General features: G+C 41.9%; 1 protein-coding gene across 10 annotated transcripts in view; it reads left to right on the forward strand.

Annotated features, from left to right (window-relative positions):
* Positions 1 to 20497, forward strand: part of LOC117414964 (ELKS/Rab6-interacting/CAST family member 1) — a 374494-nt gene that overhangs the window by 49156 nt on the left and 304841 nt on the right. For 6 of the 10 annotated variants that reach the window (XM_059026821.1, XM_059026823.1, XM_059026822.1 and 3 more), the window contains exons 3-6: positions 3167 to 3583; positions 9028 to 9102; positions 11848 to 12003; positions 17339 to 17422. In XM_059026821.1, coding sequence (XP_058882804.1) covers positions 3167 to 3583; positions 9028 to 9102; positions 11848 to 12003; positions 17339 to 17422 — 732 coding nt within the window. The remainder of the gene's footprint in view (positions 1 to 3166; positions 3584 to 9027; positions 9103 to 11847; positions 12004 to 17338; positions 17423 to 20497) is intronic. The other 4 variants (XM_059026824.1, XM_059026826.1, XM_059026827.1 and 1 more) reach the window with 1 other exon arrangement.

Genomic DNA, 20497 nt, shown 5'->3' on the forward strand with positions numbered 1-20497 from the left:
GAAATAAGACTCCTATTGAATAGCAGTTTCAACCATTCCAGGTTTTAATACAAGCTTGATTATCTACTACATATATGTAACAAGCTCAGGTGAGTCTTATTAAACTCATAGTAAAACCTCCTCTCTATCTCCCCGTACCTCCTCTCTGCACCTAACCCTGCAGCACGGACAGCTGCAGGTTCTTATACGCTGGTCGAGGGGTTAACTAGCTGTTAATTATCTTATTACCCCTCGGCCACAGTCTGCACGAGTTTAGTAAGGATGCGTGACTGTCAGCTAGTTAAATAATCAGTAGCTGATCAGTCATGCATCCTCACGGGGTTTTTAAATTATAAATATAAAAAACAATAACAAAAGACCCGGCGCTTTTATCTGCGCCGCAAACAAAAATACAAATAATAATAAATAGGGACGGGACACTCCGCCACAAGTGTGTTTGAATGAAAGTCATTGCAATTAGAAGAATCAGTATGTACTGTATAAATACTTAAGGGGGGGGGGCTAGGGAGTCTGCATTGAATCAGATCACAAAGCATCTGATCCAGTGCTAGCATTTTGTGCTAAACCTAACGAATAATATAGTCAGAAAAAATAAGGAATGGGTACCCACCATGTTTAAAACTGATCCAATCCGCCCCTGTCATTTATTAAGCACGTTAATCTGATTCAGTTGAAATTATTTATATTCTGAAATGATTGCGTCCCTTCTGAACATAGTGGGCATTAAGACATAAGCACTGTAACAGTCTCTGTATTTTAAATGTGGATAAAGAAATGGACCTTGTGTGAAATGCATCATATTTAAACTGAGATTAATATGTATCTGCTGAAATGAAGAAATACATTTTTCTGTATAAATGATGCGCATGCTTAACTGTGTAGGCCTGTATTGCACAGAAGGCTATTTAAACAATGTTCTAGCTTGCCTTCACATGCTGACATCACCACCTGATGGACAGAATGTGTGCTACAATTAATCGTGTTGCATCTATGATCAGAATTATTGATTGATTAGTCGTTTTCTGCTTGAACAAATGATTACAGCTGATGATAAAGTAGGTATAGGTTATTTCCATGTACTATTTGAGATGCACGTTCAAATAAACCACCACAAAACAGTAAAACTTCTATTATCAGAACTAATTGGGCCCGGGGAGTTCGGATAATTGAATTGTTCTGATAATCAAATTATGACGGTGACATTTTTTATATGACTTTCTCAATCAAGAAACCACCTAAAAAGTAATGCAATTCACCCCTTTATCTTGTAAATTGTAGAACATACAGTACTGCACCGTTTTGTAAATACCAGAAATTGAGGGTCTGTTCGGATAATAGAGGTGTTTGGATAATCACGGTTCAGATAATCACAGTTTTAATTTAAAACAGTTTTCATGCATGCCAGATAAGAGTGCTGCCAGAACAACAGAAAGGCAATACAGAATACTTATTAACCTGCAACATTCACAACAATACAAAGCTCTCTGAACAATTCATTATCAATATCAGTTGGTGAGGATTACTGATATTGATTTCCCTTACCAACAGTGTTGGGGAGTAATGCATAACACATTGCTGTAATCCGATAACATTTTTCAGTAACTTGTACTGTAACTGCAATGGTTCCTTTTTTAGACAGATAACAAAATGTGGTAATAGATTACATTTTATGTGAAAAAATAAGTTGCATTTAGTTACATAAAAAAGGACTACAGTTAATGCATACTGTAACTTGGAAATGAGTAAGTGTTCTACAGTACAAGTCAAGCATTACATGTCTCATGAACGCACTTTTCATGTCATGTTGCTGGAAAATGGTGTCAGAGGAGGGAACAAGTAGTTTGATAGCTGGACCGTCAAAGAATATAAGCTGCAGCCTGACCAAACTGGAAAAAAAAATCTATTTTTTCAGTTATTTCATGCATTTTCCTGCTTGAATACACCACCCTGTCTCACTCTTCATCCACCAAGAACATTGGTGTCACCCTCGACCCCTCTCTTTCCTGTTCTCATTACATCTCTACGGAGAATTCGCGCCTTCCTCACCGACTTACTCCACGCAGCTCCTGGTGCTGTTCCACCTCGACTACTGCAACTCCCTCCTGGCCGGCCTCCCTGCCTCTGCTACCCGTCCGCTCCAGCTCATCCAAAACTCTGCTGCTCGCCTTGTCTTTTCCCATCCTCGTTTCTCTCTCATGCTACACCGCTGCTCTGCTCTCTGCACGGGCTCCCTATCGCTGCTCGCATCCAATTCAAAACTCTTGTACTCGCCTATTGCTCTCCTTGACCTTTCTGCTCCCTCCTATCTCCAGACTATAATTTCTCTCTCCGCTCACTCTCGCCCCCTCCGCTCCTCCACCACCGGCACATTAGCTGTACCCCCCTCCGCCTCCAGAGCCCGCTCCTTCTCTACCCTTGCCTCTCAATGGTGGAACGACCTACCCATGGATATCAGGACTGCTCAGTCCCTGACCACCTTCTGGCGCCTCCTCAAGACACCTGTTGAGACAGCATCTGTAAACCTCAACTCTCAACTATACTGGAATATATGGCACCCAATTGTACCAGTACTTGCATCAGCTTGTACTTGCACTGAACTGCTCCATACCTTGCTGGATTCAGTACTGCTCCTAACTATAACTACTTGCTGTATCTTGTATTTGATTTTACTCTTATAGGTATCCATACTCATGTTTTTTGTATTTGCTCTTATTTGAAATCATTCTCATCCATTTATCACACTTACTACATGTTCTTACTGGACTTTACTCATATAAGCAAATATTTACAGTAAGTTATAACTGCTCTTACTTCTACCTTACTGTATTCTTTATTTTGTTCTTAAATTTGATCTTGTACTTTCATAACTGCTCTTATCTGTATTAATATATTCTGTAATGTGATATTTTATAATGTGATACTTTGTACTGTGATATTTTGTAACAATTGTAAGTCTCCCTGGATAAGGGCATCTGCTAATAAATAAACAAATGAATTAATAATAATTTACTATAGTTGCCATGTTTAATATGTTTTACTATACCTCTCTGGGCTTTACCTGTGCTTTCACTTTGCTAAGTTTTCACTATGGTAAACTCTTACAAGGGTACCGCCTGTCCTGTGTCAATGCCTGCCCTGTTCACTCTTGTCTCTGTCTCTCTCCCAGCACCTGCAGATGACGATCCAGGCCCTTCAGGATGAGCTGCGGATCCAGAGAGACCTGAACCAGCTCTTCCAGCAGGACAGCTGCAGCCGCCCCAGCCAGCCCCTGGCCTCGGAGCTGACCGAGGAGAACTTCCAGCGGCTGTACTCTGAGCACGAGCGGCAGGCCAAGGAGCTCTTCCTGCTGCGCAAGACCCTGGAGGAGATGGAGCTACGCATCGACACCCAGAAGCAGACGCTGGGCGCCCGCGACGAGTCCATCAAGAAGCTGCTGGAGATGCTGCAGAGCAAGGGGCTGTCGGCCAAGGCGAGCGAGGAGGACCACGAGCGCACACGCCGCCTGGCCGAGGCAGAGATGCATGTCCACCACCTGGACAGCCTGCTGGACCAAAAGGAGAAGGAGAATGGCGCTCTCCGCGAGGTGAGGAACAGCACATGGAATGGGCAGATACACACATTTTCGTTGAATTCTTAGTGATGCTGGTAATGGGACATGGGCAGAAGGACAAGCAAGCACTTCTACTCATTCCAGCTTGCTGAGCTACAGTGTGTCGGTAACAAGCTCAGGTGTGTCTTAAAGGAACATAAAGGAAAGCTGATTTTGATGCTTGTTCCTTGAGAGGAGCAACACATACACACACAAACGCACACACCAAAATGATCAGGTACCTTTTACTGAGGGCAGCTGAGGGAAGATTTTTCACATATGATAATGGATGAATTGTCTGCTGTCGTCATAGAAACAGGCCAGGCATCGGAGAGCAGTTTCATGAAGCCAGTTGAAGCTGGAGGATGAGCTGATTATTTAAACTGGAGCCAAGTATATATCTGACCCCGATAACTGGGAGAGTGGAAGGATCTCTAGTCCTGTGTTATTAATTACAGTATCCACTTAACTTAATTAAGGAACCATTTGAGACCTATCTTGGTTACTTGCTTCTTTTTGTGTGTTGTATATATGTGTTATATGTTTCCAAGTATCCTGTGATCATATTGAGAGTCTATATGAAGATGTTAGAAGTCATTACATTTAAATAAAAAAACACACAATGTGATCCTAATGTATTTATCTGTTTGGGTTTAAACGTTCAGAATGTTTTGTCTTGACCTTTTGAGTGTGAGATCTACAGGTTGAAATTAAAGGTGTAGGTGCTGCTAATATGTTGCAATAAGCACATTCTTAAACACATTCTTAACAGGTTCAGAGCTAGTAGAGTGGCCTGTTCTGTTTGTTGACATGTACCCTTCACCTGCTACAAAATGTACAACTTATAACCTAGGCCATAGACATTACAAGGGCATTGCAGAGGAAGGAGGAGGGGTTGAAATTCAGCCCCAATATTACATAACGAAGGTCAGCTTATTTTTTTTCGAAAGTATTATTTATTGTTATTAACAACCATGATTTCCCAAAATCCTAGTATGGGTTTTGTCTCACAAAGAACCCACGTTTATAAATTAAAGTGCTTTGTGATGGTGGTCCACTATGAAGGGCGCTATATAAAATAAATATTGATTGATTGATTGATTGATAAATTTAAGTTTTAAGATGAAACCTCCCATCTGAATGTGTTTAAAAATGTCCAGTTTTGTCATGTTGGGAACTATAAGGGATTAACTTAGACAAGTGTGAAGAGAGGATCGCCACCTAGTGGCTCCATTGAGTGACCACATCACATTGCACAGCATCCTTTGCACTGTACCATGCAGGGACTTTCTGTCTTTGTTCGGTGCAGTAAAAGGCCCTTGTCAATAGTCGTAATGATAGCTCAGGATTGTTTGTGAGTATTTAGTTTGGGAGCTACAGTAGTTACACATTAACTCTTCGTGCACATTGGTAATGGAGCTTGTGTAAAAGGCAGCGTATATATATAAGAACTCTGACAGGGCTTGAAATCATGACATTGATCCTTTATTACTTGATGGTGTAGTGTTAGGTTGTACAGGGGTGGAAATAACACTCCTGTTGCATAGCAGTTTGATCCAGTCCTGTTTACTCTGTTAATGACGCACACCAGAGCTTGTTACGTACACACACTGTGGCTAGTCAAGCTGGTATTAAAGCTTGGAATGGGTGAAACTGCTATGCAATAGGTTTCTTATTTCCATCCCTGTTGTATAAAGCATTCTACTGACATTCATGAGCAACGCCATTTAAAAGGACAAGAGCTCGATAAAAAACGTATGTCTTAGAGGATTGATCTAGTACAGGGTCCTGGAGGTCAATTGCATTTTTAATAGGGAACATTTAATTGGGGGGGAAATAGTTTAGATATTTAGTGCTTACATTGCAAAATTCAGACAGCCAGTCTGACCATAATAGGGAACAATCTCACTTGACTCATTTTCTAACCATGGTGGGGCCCACTGGGAAGCTACCCAAGCTGCATCTCCTGCCAGTACTGACACAAACACACCGCACACTATGTTTCCTATGGAAGATGGTGGTCATCTGCCATAGAAGCCCATGCTTCTATTGTGTTTTTTTTTTCAGTTTTGTTTCTAAGCAAAGAAAGCTTTTTAAGAAATTGTGCCCCCATAAATATTCTGTAGTTACTTCTGGAAAAACAAAATGTTAACCCAAAAAGCATAGAACACACACCATACAGTGCCTTGCAAAAGTATTCAGACCCCTGACCAATTCTCTCATATTACTGAATTACAAATGGTACATTGAAATTTCGTTTGGTTTGATATTTTATTTTAAAACACTGAAACTCAAAATCAATTATTGTAAGGTGACATTGGTTTTATGTTGGGAAATATTTTTAAGAAAAATAAAAAACTCAAATATCTTGCATAAGTATTCAACCCCTGTGCTGTGGAAGCTCCCAGTTTACACCGATGAAAAAAATTGCCCTAATGAGGACACAATTACCTTACCATTGGCCTCCACCTGTGAACCATTAAAGTTGCTGTCACATTTTCTGGATAAAAACCCCACTGTTGAAAGATCATTGCTGTGAATCTGAAGGAAAATGAAGACCAAAGACCATTCTACAGAAGTTAGAGATAAAGTAATACAAATGCATGGATTAGGGAAAGGGTACAAAATAATATCAAAGTGTTTGGATATCCCAGTGAGCACAGTTGGATCAGTAATCAGGAAGTGGGAGCTGCATCACACCACTCAGGCACTGCCAAGAAAAGGCCGTCCCTCAAAACTCAGCGCTCAAACAAGAAGGAGACTTGTGAGAGAAGCCACAGAGATGCCAACAATCACTTTGAAGGAGCTACAGAGTTCAGTGGCTGGGAGTGGAGTAATGGTGCACCAGTCAACCATATCAAGAGCTCTGCATAACACTGGCCTGTATGGGAGGGTGGCAAGAAAGAAGCCGTTACTCAAAAAGTACCATCTGAAAGCACGTCTGGAGTTTGCCAGAAAGCATGAGAGTGACCCAGCTGCGATGTGGGAAAAGGGTTTGTGGTCAGATGAGACCAAGATAGAGCTTTTTGGCCAAAACTCAAAGCGCTATGTGTGGCGCAAACCTAACACTGCCCATGCCTCAAGACACACCATCCCTACAGTGAAGTATGGTGGTGGCAGCATCATGCTGTGGGGATGCTTCTCATCAGCAGGGACTGGGCATCTTGTTAAAATTGAAGGAAGAATGGTGGAGCAAAATACAGGGAAATACTGCAAGAGAACCTGCTTCAGTCCGCTAAAAAACTGAAGCTTGGGAGGAAATTCACCTTTCAGCAGGACAATGATCCCAAGCACAAGGCCAAAGCAACATTGGAGTGGCTCAAGAACAAAAAGGTGAATTGTCCTACAGTGGCCCAGTCACAGTCCTGATATCAATCCCATTGAGAATCTGTGGCACTATTTGAAAATTGTGGTCCACAAGCGTCATCCAACCAACCTGAACATCCTGGAGCAAATCTGCCAAGAAGAATGGGCCAAAGTCACTCCGACACTGTGCAAAGCTGGTACATACTTACCCCAAAAGACTTAAAGCTGTTATTACAGCGAAAGGTGGCTCTACCAAATATTAATGTGTGGGGGTTGAATACTTCTGCAAGCAAGATATTTGAATTTTTTATTTTTCTTAAATATTTCCCAACATAAAACCAATGTCACCTTACAATAATTGATTTTGAGTTTCAGTGTTTTAAAATAAAATATGAAACAGAACGAAATTTCAGTGTACCATTTGTAATTCAGTAATATGAGAGAATTGGTCAGGGGTCTGAATACTTTTGCAAGGTACTGTATGTTTGCTTAACATAAATTACACTAGTATACTAGAGTGTAGCGATGCACTAATGTCACAATACAATGTAACCATTCAAGAACCACTTGGTGAACGACAGCGAGCTGTGCTGTGCTTTTGGTCTTGTATCACAATACAATCAATTCAATTCTGTTGTGAGATCCTATCATATAAAGAACTGTTACCCCCCTTGCATATAATTATGCTTTTATATCTATTATTTGCGAGGGGGGTTTTGGGGGAACAGTTTGTTGTAAAAATCTGTAACCCACCATTATGATGCCATAGCCAACAAGACGTTGACAAGTTATACTGTAAGCCTTATAAACTTTCATAGAAACAAGCCTCTAAACAAGACTACTTATAAAAACACTGCGTGTGCCATTAGTAAGCAGGTCAACGTTAGCTTTAGGGCTTTTGAATAACTGTAAACCTCCAGGCTCATTATCCTTTCTGCAGTCTATATCTTTATAACAAAACCTGTGTGAGTTATGAGCGTAGATAATGAAGTGCAACACAGTAGCCCTGGAGAGCAGCTGATCAGTGACTAACACAAGCTGCCTGCAAGGGAAGAGGAGCAGCCCCTGAGCTGCTGCTGAACTCTGCCTCTCATCTTCCCACAACACTCCCTTCATGAGAGGCTGTTTATTCAAGACCTTTTCAGCTCTGTTTGATCATCACAAGATGCATCTGAACCCAGGCCGTCGTAACCAGGCCTGCCTGTGAAGGAGAGTGGGGTGGAAATGCAGAGAGTTTTAAGATTGTGTTATGTAAAGAAAACAATAAAGGCAGTATTGTGCAGACTGTCGCTAGGCATGTTCTTACAGCTGTAGGTATCACAATTGGCGACATCGGCTTCGATTTAATATTCAGAAAGCATGTTTATATCGTAGGTGTATAATGCTTAACACCTTTATTGTTTTTGATCCACATTCACAAAGCATTATACTCAAGATGGCGGAATGTGGTGTAAAAGAATGAGAATGAATCAGGTTTTCCTTAACAAGCCCCCGGTTTTGTTGAACGTAAAACCAACGTCAGATGGGCACCAAAAAGTCAAGGAGAATAAACAAAATAAAGGGGAGCCGGGGTACACAGCAATGTGCTGCTAACACAGCAATGTGTTAGCAGGTATGCACAATCACGACCACCCACTTCCTTGCTCCCCGTCTCCTTCTTTAATTCCCTGTTTGTATCTCTGTATCTCCTGTTTCTCTCTCTCTCACACACACACACTGTACCTTGCCAGAAGGAACAGAACCCCGGGCCACGCCCCCTTTTGTACGCCCTGTCCCATCCCCATTGGTCAGTGAGGGCAACCGCCGTCAGCCAATGCGTGATTGCCACCGCGCTTCCCGACCAGGTCTGTGACGTTGCGCACCGCGGCTCCGCCTGCTCCTCCTCCCCAGTGCCCTCACCGGTCGGAAGTGAGATCTAAAACACGAGTTCACTCTCTTTTTTCACAATAGCACACCATTCTCTTCTAATGGGAGCTGTTTTAATGAGACCGTTTCTACTGTTTCACCTTGTAGACTGTTCCATCCATTTATAACTGTAAACTGTTTAAAAAAGGACGTGTTGGTTTGAGCTGTGTGTTTGAAATGCACCGCCCTGTCACTCTGCTTACCATCCTCCCTGTTACTCCTCACAGGAGATCCATCGCCGGTATGAAGGGGCCCCCGAGTCTGCCAAAACCAAGGCTCTGCAAACCGTCATCGAAATGAAGGTGAGCTTCTCCAGGTGGCAGCACTGATCACAGGGCTGGGTGAATCAGGGCTAATTGTCATGCTTTTCACATCCTGTAGTTCTGTGTTTCAGATCAGTTCAAATCACAAAGGCACCACACAATTTGAGGAATCCGCTTGATTGTAGCCAGAGTTCGTCACCCAATTCACAAGAATAAATAGCTTCAAATTGCATTTTTTTTTCAGTTTTAAATTAAGATGTTTGCAATCTTTCAGTGTTGTTTTTTTTTTTTTTTTTTACAATTATTTATTTTCTTTGTATTCGATAAGTCGGTGTTAAGGTGCTTTGAAAGGGAGTTCAGGAGCTGTTTCTCAGCTCTGCTTGCCTGAACTCAGATGAAAGCACCTCCACACAGACTTATTGAAACACTTAAAAGCGCGGTGTTTCAGTTATTGGGGAGGCTGTGAGGTCCAGTGGTTAAAGAAAAGGGCTGTTACCAGAAGGTCCCCGGTTCAAATTCCACCTCAACCACTGACTCATTGTGTGACCCTGAGCAAGTCACTTAACCTCCTTGTGCTCCGTCTTTCGGCTGAGAGGTAGTTGTAAGTGACTCTGCAGCTGATGCATAGTTCATACACCCTTGTCTCTGTAAGTCGCCTTGGATAAAGGCGTCTGCTAAATAAACAAATAATGATAATTGCAATAAGAACCACTTGGAATGATTGCAAACATCCTAAAAAAAATAAAAAATCATGAACAAATTACTTTGGGTACGGTTTCATTTTTAAAATGAGATCATCTGTAAACAGTAAAGTGAATTGTTTAAATAGTACAGTCCAGTCTGTTTATAGGAATCACTAATATAAGAATCACCCGCATATAGTGATCCAAACCACTGGGACAAAATCATTCCTATGCTAACCATGCTGAAATAATCCACTTCTAAGAATCAAGCAGTCCACTTATAAGAATCATTTCGGGGCAAACTGACTACATGTAATACATGTAATCAAGTGCAATGATGTGTACAGCCAATAAAAGCTGTTTTTGAATTTGAATTTGATCACATCTCGCGTGATTAGGCACGTGTGCAGCGTGGATAGTGCAATAATGCAGGAAACACTGCATTGTTTGTAATCAACCGTGACTGCGCCACTGCGTTGTGCAGGTATGTTTTTTGTGTTCTCTGTTAGTGAAAATGTGTTTCAATAAAGTGGATACACTTTCACTGAATACATACCGAGTACAGCAGTGTTATTCTGTGATATGCATGTAGATGGTGCGGTGAGGAGAAGGGGAGGGGATTGCAGAGCTTTGCATCTCCGTTTAATGAAAAACTGTGATTTGCATCGCAACAGAAAATAAGTAAGCCATAGATGTTTAAATGCAGTGGTAGTCCTGACAGTAAAATACTGTACTGTAATGTCATTTTAATTCAAAGGCCATTACATGTAATACCGCATGGCAGTTAAACTATGCACCCTCACGAGACGATCGCTTCTCAAGTATACTGCAGTAAAATAGGATTCTGCAGCCTTGAGTAAACAAGTCATAACTGTGGTCGTATAACAAGCTGCTTACCCACGAGGACTTGTTTTGATGTATTGTCCTCGGTGATTGAGCACCATTGACATTTGTATACTGTATTTAAACTGTAAATTATCAGGCTGGAGTCTTGATTTACAGTTTTAAACCGGTGTTGGTTCTATTTTTCTTACACTGCGGTGGCGAAACAACCGCTAATAAAAGAAAAAAATAAACCTAGCTCTCAGCTGGAGCACTAACTAACAGTACATTGTGTGGAACAAACACTAGATCTGTTACTCAAGTTTTGGTTTCTTTTTGTTACTTCTGCTTCCTTCCTCTATACCTCCATCACAAAGCTGTCGGCTAAGCCGTTTCTATCGAGGTGTCATTAACTTTAACAAGCAGTTAACCAATTGACTATTATCCATTATTCGTTAAGGAAAGCACCTGTGGATTTTTCGTGGGCGTGCATACATGCGGGAACCCATGACATCTAGTGGTCAACCCATTACACTGCAGGGAACAAGCTCTTATCATTCTCATACTAACATACTGATTCTGCACCACAGTAATCATATCGGTTTGCTTATAAGAATCAACCGCTAATAAGAATCAAATCACCTGGGACGGATGTGATTCTTATAAATGGACTGCACTGTATATAGATTGGGGGTTGGAAAATATCCCTGCTTGTACATTGGGTTTCCTGCTATATCTTTATTTACTGATATATAGTACGCATTTTACAGCGTACATTTTTATAACGAATGCACCTGATAGGGTTCCCTGGATACTGTTATTCCTGTCATTTGGGACGGATAGGTGCCAAATAGATTTTCTCACCTGCTTGCCGGTCTCCAGGTGTAATTTACCGCAGCTTTCCAATTATGTGCAAAGCTCATGGTCTGTCACCACTCCAATTAGCACTTACATGTGGCAGAGGCACACAACCCACAAGTGTCCCCTCTCCCCACCCCAAGGATCCTGTTAAATTTATCCATCTACAGCCTCCTCCTCCTTTAGTCACAGACATCAGAGATCGTTATATTTCTTGCTGCATTCTAAGCGAGCAGATCCATTATCAGGTTTTACTTTCACTGAGAATCGAACCTGTCATACACCCACTTGCTCTTGCTATTTATACTGCCAATGATAACAGCGTAACATGCTGAGGTGTTCGAAGCCGAGAGGTTTACAATGGATGCCGCCATCATCTTCTTTTTCATCATCTTGTTTCTCTCTCGCTCCTGCCTCTCAGGACAGTAAGATCGGCACCCTGGAGCGCGGGCTTCTGAACCTGGAAGAGGAGGTGCACATGCTCAAGTCAAACGGAGCCGTCAGCACTGAGGAGCGGGAGGAAGAAATGAAGCAGATGGAGGTCTATCGCAGCCATTCCAAGTTCATGAAGAATAAGGTACTGGCATGGCTAGAAAGACACAGTGTGTGTCTGTGTAGAAATGTATTTTACAGTACAGTTGTCGCTAATCTAACACCCTGTGTCTTTTATATTACAAACCATTCTTTTGGAATGAAATGCTTTCTGATGTTTAAAAAGACAAACTTCAGTATCATAAATCTGTAATGAGCGTGTAATTAATTAAAAGGGTTTTACTGTTTTTTTTTTTATGTCAGTATATAAAAACAAATAATTAAACACTTTTGCTATTTTACTGATTACAATCAGTACAAATAGGAACTGTGTCCGATACCAACTGGTTTGGATTAGGAAGTCTGTTGTACTTTTAAATTGGTATTGATGTTGCAGGTTAAATTAAATGAAGTTGGGTGACTCTGTTCTGAAACATTGGCCCCCGATGTATCAATTCTTATTACTCATCCTGATTTTGTTAAAGAAACAAGCAGCTTGAGATTTAGGAAGTGTGTCCTTAAATTAACCTCATGAGTTCCTCTCTAGTGTTCTAACTCTCCCAGTTTTTGAGGAATAGGGAGGGTTGAGTTTTGCCATCAAGGTGCTTTTGCCAGTTTGTTTAACCTCATATTCCTTTTAGAAGTGTCTCTTAGAACACAGCGACACCTAGTGTAAACCGAAAACACGGACCTGGATGGGAAACTGGCATAGGAACTGGCAAAATGCCAAAGAATACTTCACACTAATAATTAATCGTTCAGTCCTACTGTGAAACTGTGAAAATAAAAACAAGGACTTGTAAATGCTTGTTTCAAATCAGACTTCAGCCAGTTTAATTTTAACTATTTGTAAACAATTTGGAAGCCTTTTATTTGGTTCCAGATTTACTTGTCTGAAACCCAAACTGTTTGCGGCAGGTACTCTAACAAGGCTTTATGAGCCTGCACCCTTGAATGTGATGATGTCAGCTTTGGGCTGGGCAGGGTTGGTGTGCTAGGTGGAGCATGAAGTGCTGTGGGTTAATCCAGTGCAGTTCCCCAGAATGGTGCTAGGGGGTGCTGTGCTGTAAAGTGCCATCATTCTGAGTTCATGTCTGCTCTGTGGACATTACAGTTCACATGGAATTCTTGTTTGCAAATCTGGGTCTTATCAACGCTAGTGTCCTCCCTAAATCCCTGTGCAGGTCAATATCATTTTAACCTTGTTTGAAGTACATAAAGCTAACAAGATTACCTAATACAGTATGTGTTGCCATAACTTTGTAGGTCTCGTGCTAAGAAACTCCTCCTCCTCAGTAACAAATTGCTGTCACAAAGATTATGATTGGAAGTGCAGCCTTGAAATATTTACCGAGGCGAGCTCCAACTTTGTTCAGCTAATTGCTCTTAATAAAATGCCATTTGATCTACAAAAATTCTGGGTAAGAATTTTTTTATTGGCTGAATGTCCTTGCTTACCCAGATTCATTCTCCAGTTAGAAATTGAATGACACTTTTTTTCTGTTTCTTCAGTGCAACATTTGTCATTGAATGTGTTGTTTATTTTACCATTTCTAATTTAAGCACTGTTGAGTGCTTTTAATAGCTATGGATAATTCTCCAGTTCCCTTTCAAGTACGAAATGTAACCATTACTGAATGAGTATTTACCTCCTAAAGACCGGAATCCTGAAATACTGTAAACCAAAGCTGCTATTTGAGCCTGTGACGCAGTCATGGCCTGCCCCTGAGGACTGCTCACACCTGATTGGAAAGCCTTGTTCAGACAAGTACAACGTTTCTTTCTCTCTGTATATATCTTGCATTTATTGTGTTTACATAAATTATATGTGATATTTAAACTACTGTATTCTTTTGAATTTAAGACGCCCTTTTTTTAACCATTTTTTGCTTCTCAAATAGCCTGCGTCTTAAATTCAAGTAAAGTATAGTGATGTGTGTATTAAAATCCTCAACAAAAGACCTGACTACCCGAGTACACAAATGGCAACATGACTGACTGCCGAGAAAAGATGAACCAAAACGTTGCTGCCTGATCTCGAACCATCCATGACTAGGCTTGCTACTTGTCGATTTTTAATCGGTAAAACTCATTAAACGTGGAATTCTCCAAAAATATGAGTTCGAGTAAAATAAATTTACATAGGATAAACGTCTGTAAAACCACTCGCTATTTTTTATTTTCTTACCAAAAATAGTAATTTAAGAAATCATCTCTAGTTTGTGTAGTTTTTATACTTGCTGTCTGTCCTGTCTTCGTTGCGCTGTGAATGGCTAGGGGTCGCTGTCTGTCATCTCAGTGGTCCCTTAATAGGCTAGTGTAGTTTCACTGTCAGTCATTTCATCCTTTCTGACAGATCTTGTTGACCTGAAGCAGTGCTAGAATGCTCTCATTCGTTTAAATGACTGTCAATCAAGACCTGCACTGACTGTGTACTTTCATTTGTCAGCTGTAGCGCCTGTCATTCAAAGTGCCTATTTTGAAATTAGCAGGTTAAGGTGTAGGTAAGCTGTTGCTACAGGTATACGGTGACAGTTACTAGTTTGATTTAAAAATGGAGTGCAAGAGAAAAACACTTAATGAGTATTGTGCAGAATACCCTGATCGATGGCTGAAGTCTCCACGGCAGGATGAAGCGGGCCCATCTGCCTTACCTTCCAGTGACTCTGTCCAGCTGTGTGTAATTGAGGTTGTATATTTGTAAATGCATATTTATTTGATTTATTTTTTCCTCAAAATGAGGGTGGGAAATTTGGGCTGCATCTTAAATTCGAAGGAATATAATAATAATAATCAGGCGTATTGTGTGCACTACAGCCTGTTGCTTGTTACGTCCCACTGCGGCCTTGTGACCAGCGTGAAGCCAGCGGCTCATGTCGCTCCTTCCCAGACATCCAACAACACAAGTTGGCTGACTTTGTGCTCTTCCCCCAGGCTACATAGCTCTGTCTGGAGCTTATTTTATTTCTCGTTTTTGCACCATACAAGATGTTTATATTAATGTAATTGTTAATTGCTGTTTTTTGTTGAGAGAGTATTTTCTTTCTGTGTGTCTTGTGTTTTTTACAGATACTATGCACAGGCCGGTCTCCAACGGGGTGCTCCGCACACGTGCTGCAAGAGCAGCTTCTGGGCTCAGCAGCACCTGCGCAGGACCGATATACTCGTTTCGGTTGTTGTTGCTTGCAATTCAATCACAGTATCTTGATGCGGCTTTTAGCATCACCATTGTGAAGGCTGTTAGTCCTGCCCCGCCTGTCCCCTTGGGGCCCCATGGGGCTGCAAGCGCAGATGGAGGACATACTGTCCATCGCCGCCTCGGAGGAGGCGTTCCCTTCTGAGGACGTGGAGTCCGACTGCACGTCCCCTGCGATTTTAATGTTTCCTTTTCGACAGAGCTTATGCAGATAATCAAGAGGGCGCACGGCTAGAAAACCTGGTAGCCTACCAGTCGCATTTGCTGCGGACCCTCTCTGAGAACCACAGACCCTCATCACAACAGCAGGATGAGCTGCGCCTGGTTAACAAAAATGTGTCCAAGCTCAACGGACAGGCTGTAGGTAGAAACATGGCTGCGCTGGTACCTCCACGTAGGCAGCTTTGGCTTTCCCAGGCACGAGTGCCTGAAGGGGACAAAGTGGAGTGGCCGGGGTGTGCGAGGTGTGTGAGAACCCCCCTTGGCAGGGTCTCCACATCAATGGTTTAGAACTGCAGGCAGTTTACTGCTCACCCTGCCCCTGCTGTCTGGAGAAAATCAGGCAGGACCAGGCCAAACTACTCCTAGTAGTCTTTTATTGGCCCAGGAGACTGGTTTTCAACACTGATGCAGCTCCTGAACGGCCTGCTCAGTCAGGCACAGGGGACCTTCTGGCATCCCGACCCATTGGCTCTGGGTCTGGCCCCTAAACGGCTGCATTTTATTTAGCAGACGCCTTTATCCAAGGCGACTTACAGAGATTAGGGTGTGTGAACTATGCATCAGCTGCAGAGTCACTTACAATTATGTCTCGCCCGAAAGACAGAGCACAAGGAGGTTAAGTGACTTGCTCAGGGTCACACGAGTCAGTGGCTGAGGTGGGATTTGAACTGGGGACCTCCTGGTTACAAGCCCATTTCTTTAACCACTGGACCACACAGCCTCCTTTTTCAGACGTGGTGTCTGCCTCGTAGGTTTGACTCCACGACTTATGGGCAGTAATGCAATTTTTGCAGGACCTGTTTGACGAGGGGAAATGCCTCTTTATGTTAAAGGTCTATCTGGCAGCTATTTCAGCTTGGCATGTCAAGATTGGCTGCTTCAGCCGCCTATGAAGGACATTGTTCCTCGCTGGAGGCTAAACGTGGTGCTTAATGCATTTGATCCCCTGCATTCAGATGAGCTGACATTTTTATTCTTTTAAAGCTTGCTATTGCCTCCGCAAAGCCAGGATAAAGGTTACGCTCCATACCAATCCTGCCTGTGCCCAAGACGATCTCGGCATTGCATGTCAACCACTGTGGAATTGGAGGCTTTCCATCCACCTCCTTTCCAGTCAGACAGAGCGGCAGCTCCATACGCTGTGCCCAGTGCGGGCCCTGGCGTACTATGCTGACAGGATGAAAAGTTGAAAGCAGACTGAATAATTTTTTGTCTGCTATGAGGCGAAGTCCAATGGTCAAGCCTTCTCTAAGCAGCTGCTGTCCAAGTGGATAGCAGACACGGTTTTGGTACACTCACCCATACAGTAATGGTTACATTTCGTACTTGAAAGGGAATGTTCAATTTATTATCATAACCCTGGTTCCTTGAAATAGAAATTTAACCATTAACCCAAAAAGGTTGCCGAGATCTGTGAGCGCAGTCCTTTGTGCCCTCGGGGGCAGGCTATGACTGCATCACAGGCTCAAATAGCATCTTTGGTTTACAATATTCAGGATTTGGGTCTTTTTTAGGAGGTAAATATCCTTTCAGTAATGGTTGCATTTCTATTTCAGGGAACCAGCGTTATGATAATAACCTAATGGTCTTTTAGGTCAGCACTGTAACCTGCTCTTGGCTGGTCCTTCCTGTTTTAAATGAAGTTTCAATTTTTTTTTTATTCATGGGTGGTTTCATATATAATAATGAAAAGCAACAATAAAAAAACAAATAAGATTCAAATGAAAAAAGAACAATTTAGATTAAGTTTATTTACAGTGTTACAGGTTTAAAACCATTTTTTAATTTGTAATTTTTCTTAAGAAGTGCAAACAGTGGGCCGCAGTGCCTAATGCAGCTGAACGGGTGGGCCACGTAAAGTTTGGCAACCCCTGTTCTAAACGACGTTGCTACTGTCGCTGGATTCCAATGCTGCTGGCTGTGCTTGTTCCTGTCACACTAACCGTGGCTGCTGTCCTGACAGGTAGAGCAGCTGAAGGAGGAGCTACACCAGAGTGAGGTCCAAAGGGAGGAGCTGAGAAAGCAGGCGGCTGGCCACCAGCTCGAGGTCTCTGCCGTAAGACTTCCTGTGAATGCGGTGCAGTTATTCTGGGGCAGGGGATACGCAACTTGCAACTCTCTCTTTCCTTCTCTCTCTCTTTCAAATGTACAAGTGGAGGGCGGATGGTGGGCTCTGCCACGTCACCGGGGGGGGGGGGTCACTGTATAATCGGCATGTCCCAGTGCTATTGTCTGGTGCTACCTATGCGTTTGTTTTTCATATTCTAATGGCAAGCTTGTAGCGGTGACATCACAATAACTGCTTCGCCAAGCTTTGAATTCAGTGCTTCCCATAGCAATGGCAATGTTTAAGCCGTAAGACAAAAATAATTCTACTTTAACTTAGTATGTAATCATATCGGTTAATTTATGCGTGATATAAAGAGAAAACACAATGGTTCTAGGTAGGTAACTCAAATATATGCATGTTCTAATTAAATAAGCAACTCCAAATATATTACATTTTTTTTGTGTTCCCCACATAAAACCTCTAGCTTAACCAGTTGCCCTGAGAATCGAGGATGAAAAGCTAGACCAGGGCAAGTCAAAATGCATTGAAACATGATTGTCAAATGTTTTTACTCTGATTTGACATAGCAGGAGGTTGCTGTTTTGACATCGCAGGAGGTTGCTGAAACAGCTTACTCTATGCCCAGTAAATTATAACTAAATCATATAACTAGGTGGCACTGCAACAAACAGTTCAGTCATGAAACTGAACTTGGATGATAAAACGTGCATATTTTGCAGAAACAGAAACGTGATAATTACTGGCAAATGTGAGGCAATGCAATATTCATGACCATCATTGCTGTTATCAGTGTTTTTTTTTCTGTTACATAAAACATGTGCGCTGCAGGAATGTCCCTGCTGATTTTATTTCATGTAACACTTCAGATTTGTGTTGTATAAGCAGCATGATCCTTCAGAAACAATAAATACAGTTCTGACAGTTTGAGGACTTGCTTTACAATCAGCAGGACTCTTTAGAGTCGCGAGCTGCTGCTTAGTGTTCCAGGTTTAGCAGGGCTCTTTTAAAAACTCATTCATTCAATACAGTGGTTACTTATACAATGTCTTTCATGTTCAAGTAGCACAAGCTGCTGTCCCGTATATATATATCGGTCAGGACCACACATGTGGTGGTCATGTTCTATGTTTTCTCTGCGTAGAGACCGAAAAATAAATAATTCAGGAATTAATAGAATATGAAAGACCTTGTCCTTTCGCAAACTGAAATCTCTTTTGTTGTAAAGTGGTCACAGAATACAAGCATAAAACAGTAAAAAAAACAACACAAGCACAGCCTTAAGATTTTAAGCTCTGTAAGTGATCAAAGTAACTACTTTTAGACTTGCACAGGACTGTACTGTATATGGCGTTTGGCGCTGTGGTGCAGTAATAGCCGTGTTGGAAGGCAGTGGCTTCAGCAGAGTAATTGGGACATTTTAAAGTGATTGTAGCGAACAGAACAATTGCCTACATCTGTTTTTGCATTCCCATTAGCTGCATGAGTCCCAACTGCAGTTTTGAAATAAACACATGCATTAGCAAGCATGCATTTAAGACGTGATACATGGTACTACATTAGCTTACTGCTCCCATCCATGGTTTTATGTTTAAAAAATACTATGTTTTAAATAAATACATTTTTGTCATAGCATTCATTTCTTCAAAACTGCACATTTGAGAAGTAAATAATGAATGAATGGGTCCGACAGCGACAGATAAGATAGACGATATTATTTTGTGAGCTGCAGCCACAAAAATACAAGAAGAAACTAAATAATTTAAATGCCAAACGATAACTATAGAAGTCTTTTTCAGTGTCTTGACTGTTGAAATGAGTTCAGATACTTCTAACACTGGATAAAGATGTGGACTCCACCGCCAGTTGTGAAAGTGTGAAGGATCTTACGGGTCCCATTAAGCAGAATGTACGGGTGCTGATTTTGCATATACTGTGCTGCCTCGTTATAAGGCAGCAGGTTAGAGAGGCAGTGTGGTCCAGTTGTTATAGTCCCGGGCTTGTAACCAGAAGGTCACCTGTTCAAATCCCACCTCTGCCACTGTCTGACCCACTGTGTGACCCTGAGCAAGTCACTTAACCTCCTTGTGCTCCATCCTGCGGATGAGATGTTAAATCCATGTCCTATTGTAAGTGACTCTGCATATAATGCACAGTTCACAGCCTACCTCTGTACAGCGCTTTGTGATGGTGGTCCACTATGAAAGACACTATATAAATATAACTATTATTATTACGGCAACAATAATATGGTCATGGCTTCCATTGCCCTATAATGTCATTAAACTAGCATCTGTATTCTCATTAAAAGTCAAAACAACAATTGCACAATTGTCTCTTACCAATGGCTCCTGACTAAAAAGGGGGGTTGCTGTATTACTCTGTAACCTTGCAGAGCAGGTCATGTTGGCAAGGAAAGAATATTGTGGATTTAAATAAGAAAAATAAACCATGTGATTTTTAGCATGTGAATCAAAATGCCATCGTCAAGTAAATATCCCTGCTGTATTGCATCGAGTGATTTGAATAATCGCGTATACAAACCCCTCCCTAGATTGAATAAGCGCCTCTACAAACCCCTCCCTAAATTGAATAAGCGCCTCTACAAACCCCTCCCTAGATTGAATAATCGTGTATACAAACCCCTCCCTAGATTGAATAAGCGCCTCTACAAACCCCTCCCTAGATTGAATAATCGTGTATACAAACTCCTCCCTAGATTGAATAAGCGCCTCTACAAACCCCTCCCTAGATTGAATAAGCGCCTCTACAAACCCCTCCCTAGGAAACGTTGGCATTCCCCAGCCTCTGTTTTACTAACTCGCTCTCTCTCTGTCTGTCTTTCTCTCACTCCTTCTCTCGCACTCCTAGAGTTGTATGCCAATAACCGCCTAGCCTTTTAGCGTCTTCCTGCAAAGAAACAGTAACCCACCTTTTCACCTGGCAACATGACTTAGATTCTCAGTAGAGCTGTCTAACTGGTGTGGCATGCATGGAGTACAGTATGAAACATTTTGACTAGAAGGCTTTTAGCACTTATTTAGCACTTAGCAC

The sequence above is a fragment of the Acipenser ruthenus genome, chromosome 7 (assembly GCF_902713425.1).
Source record: "Acipenser ruthenus chromosome 7, fAciRut3.2 maternal haplotype, whole genome shotgun sequence".
NCBI lineage: Eukaryota > Metazoa > Chordata > Actinopteri > Acipenseriformes > Acipenseridae > Acipenser > Acipenser ruthenus.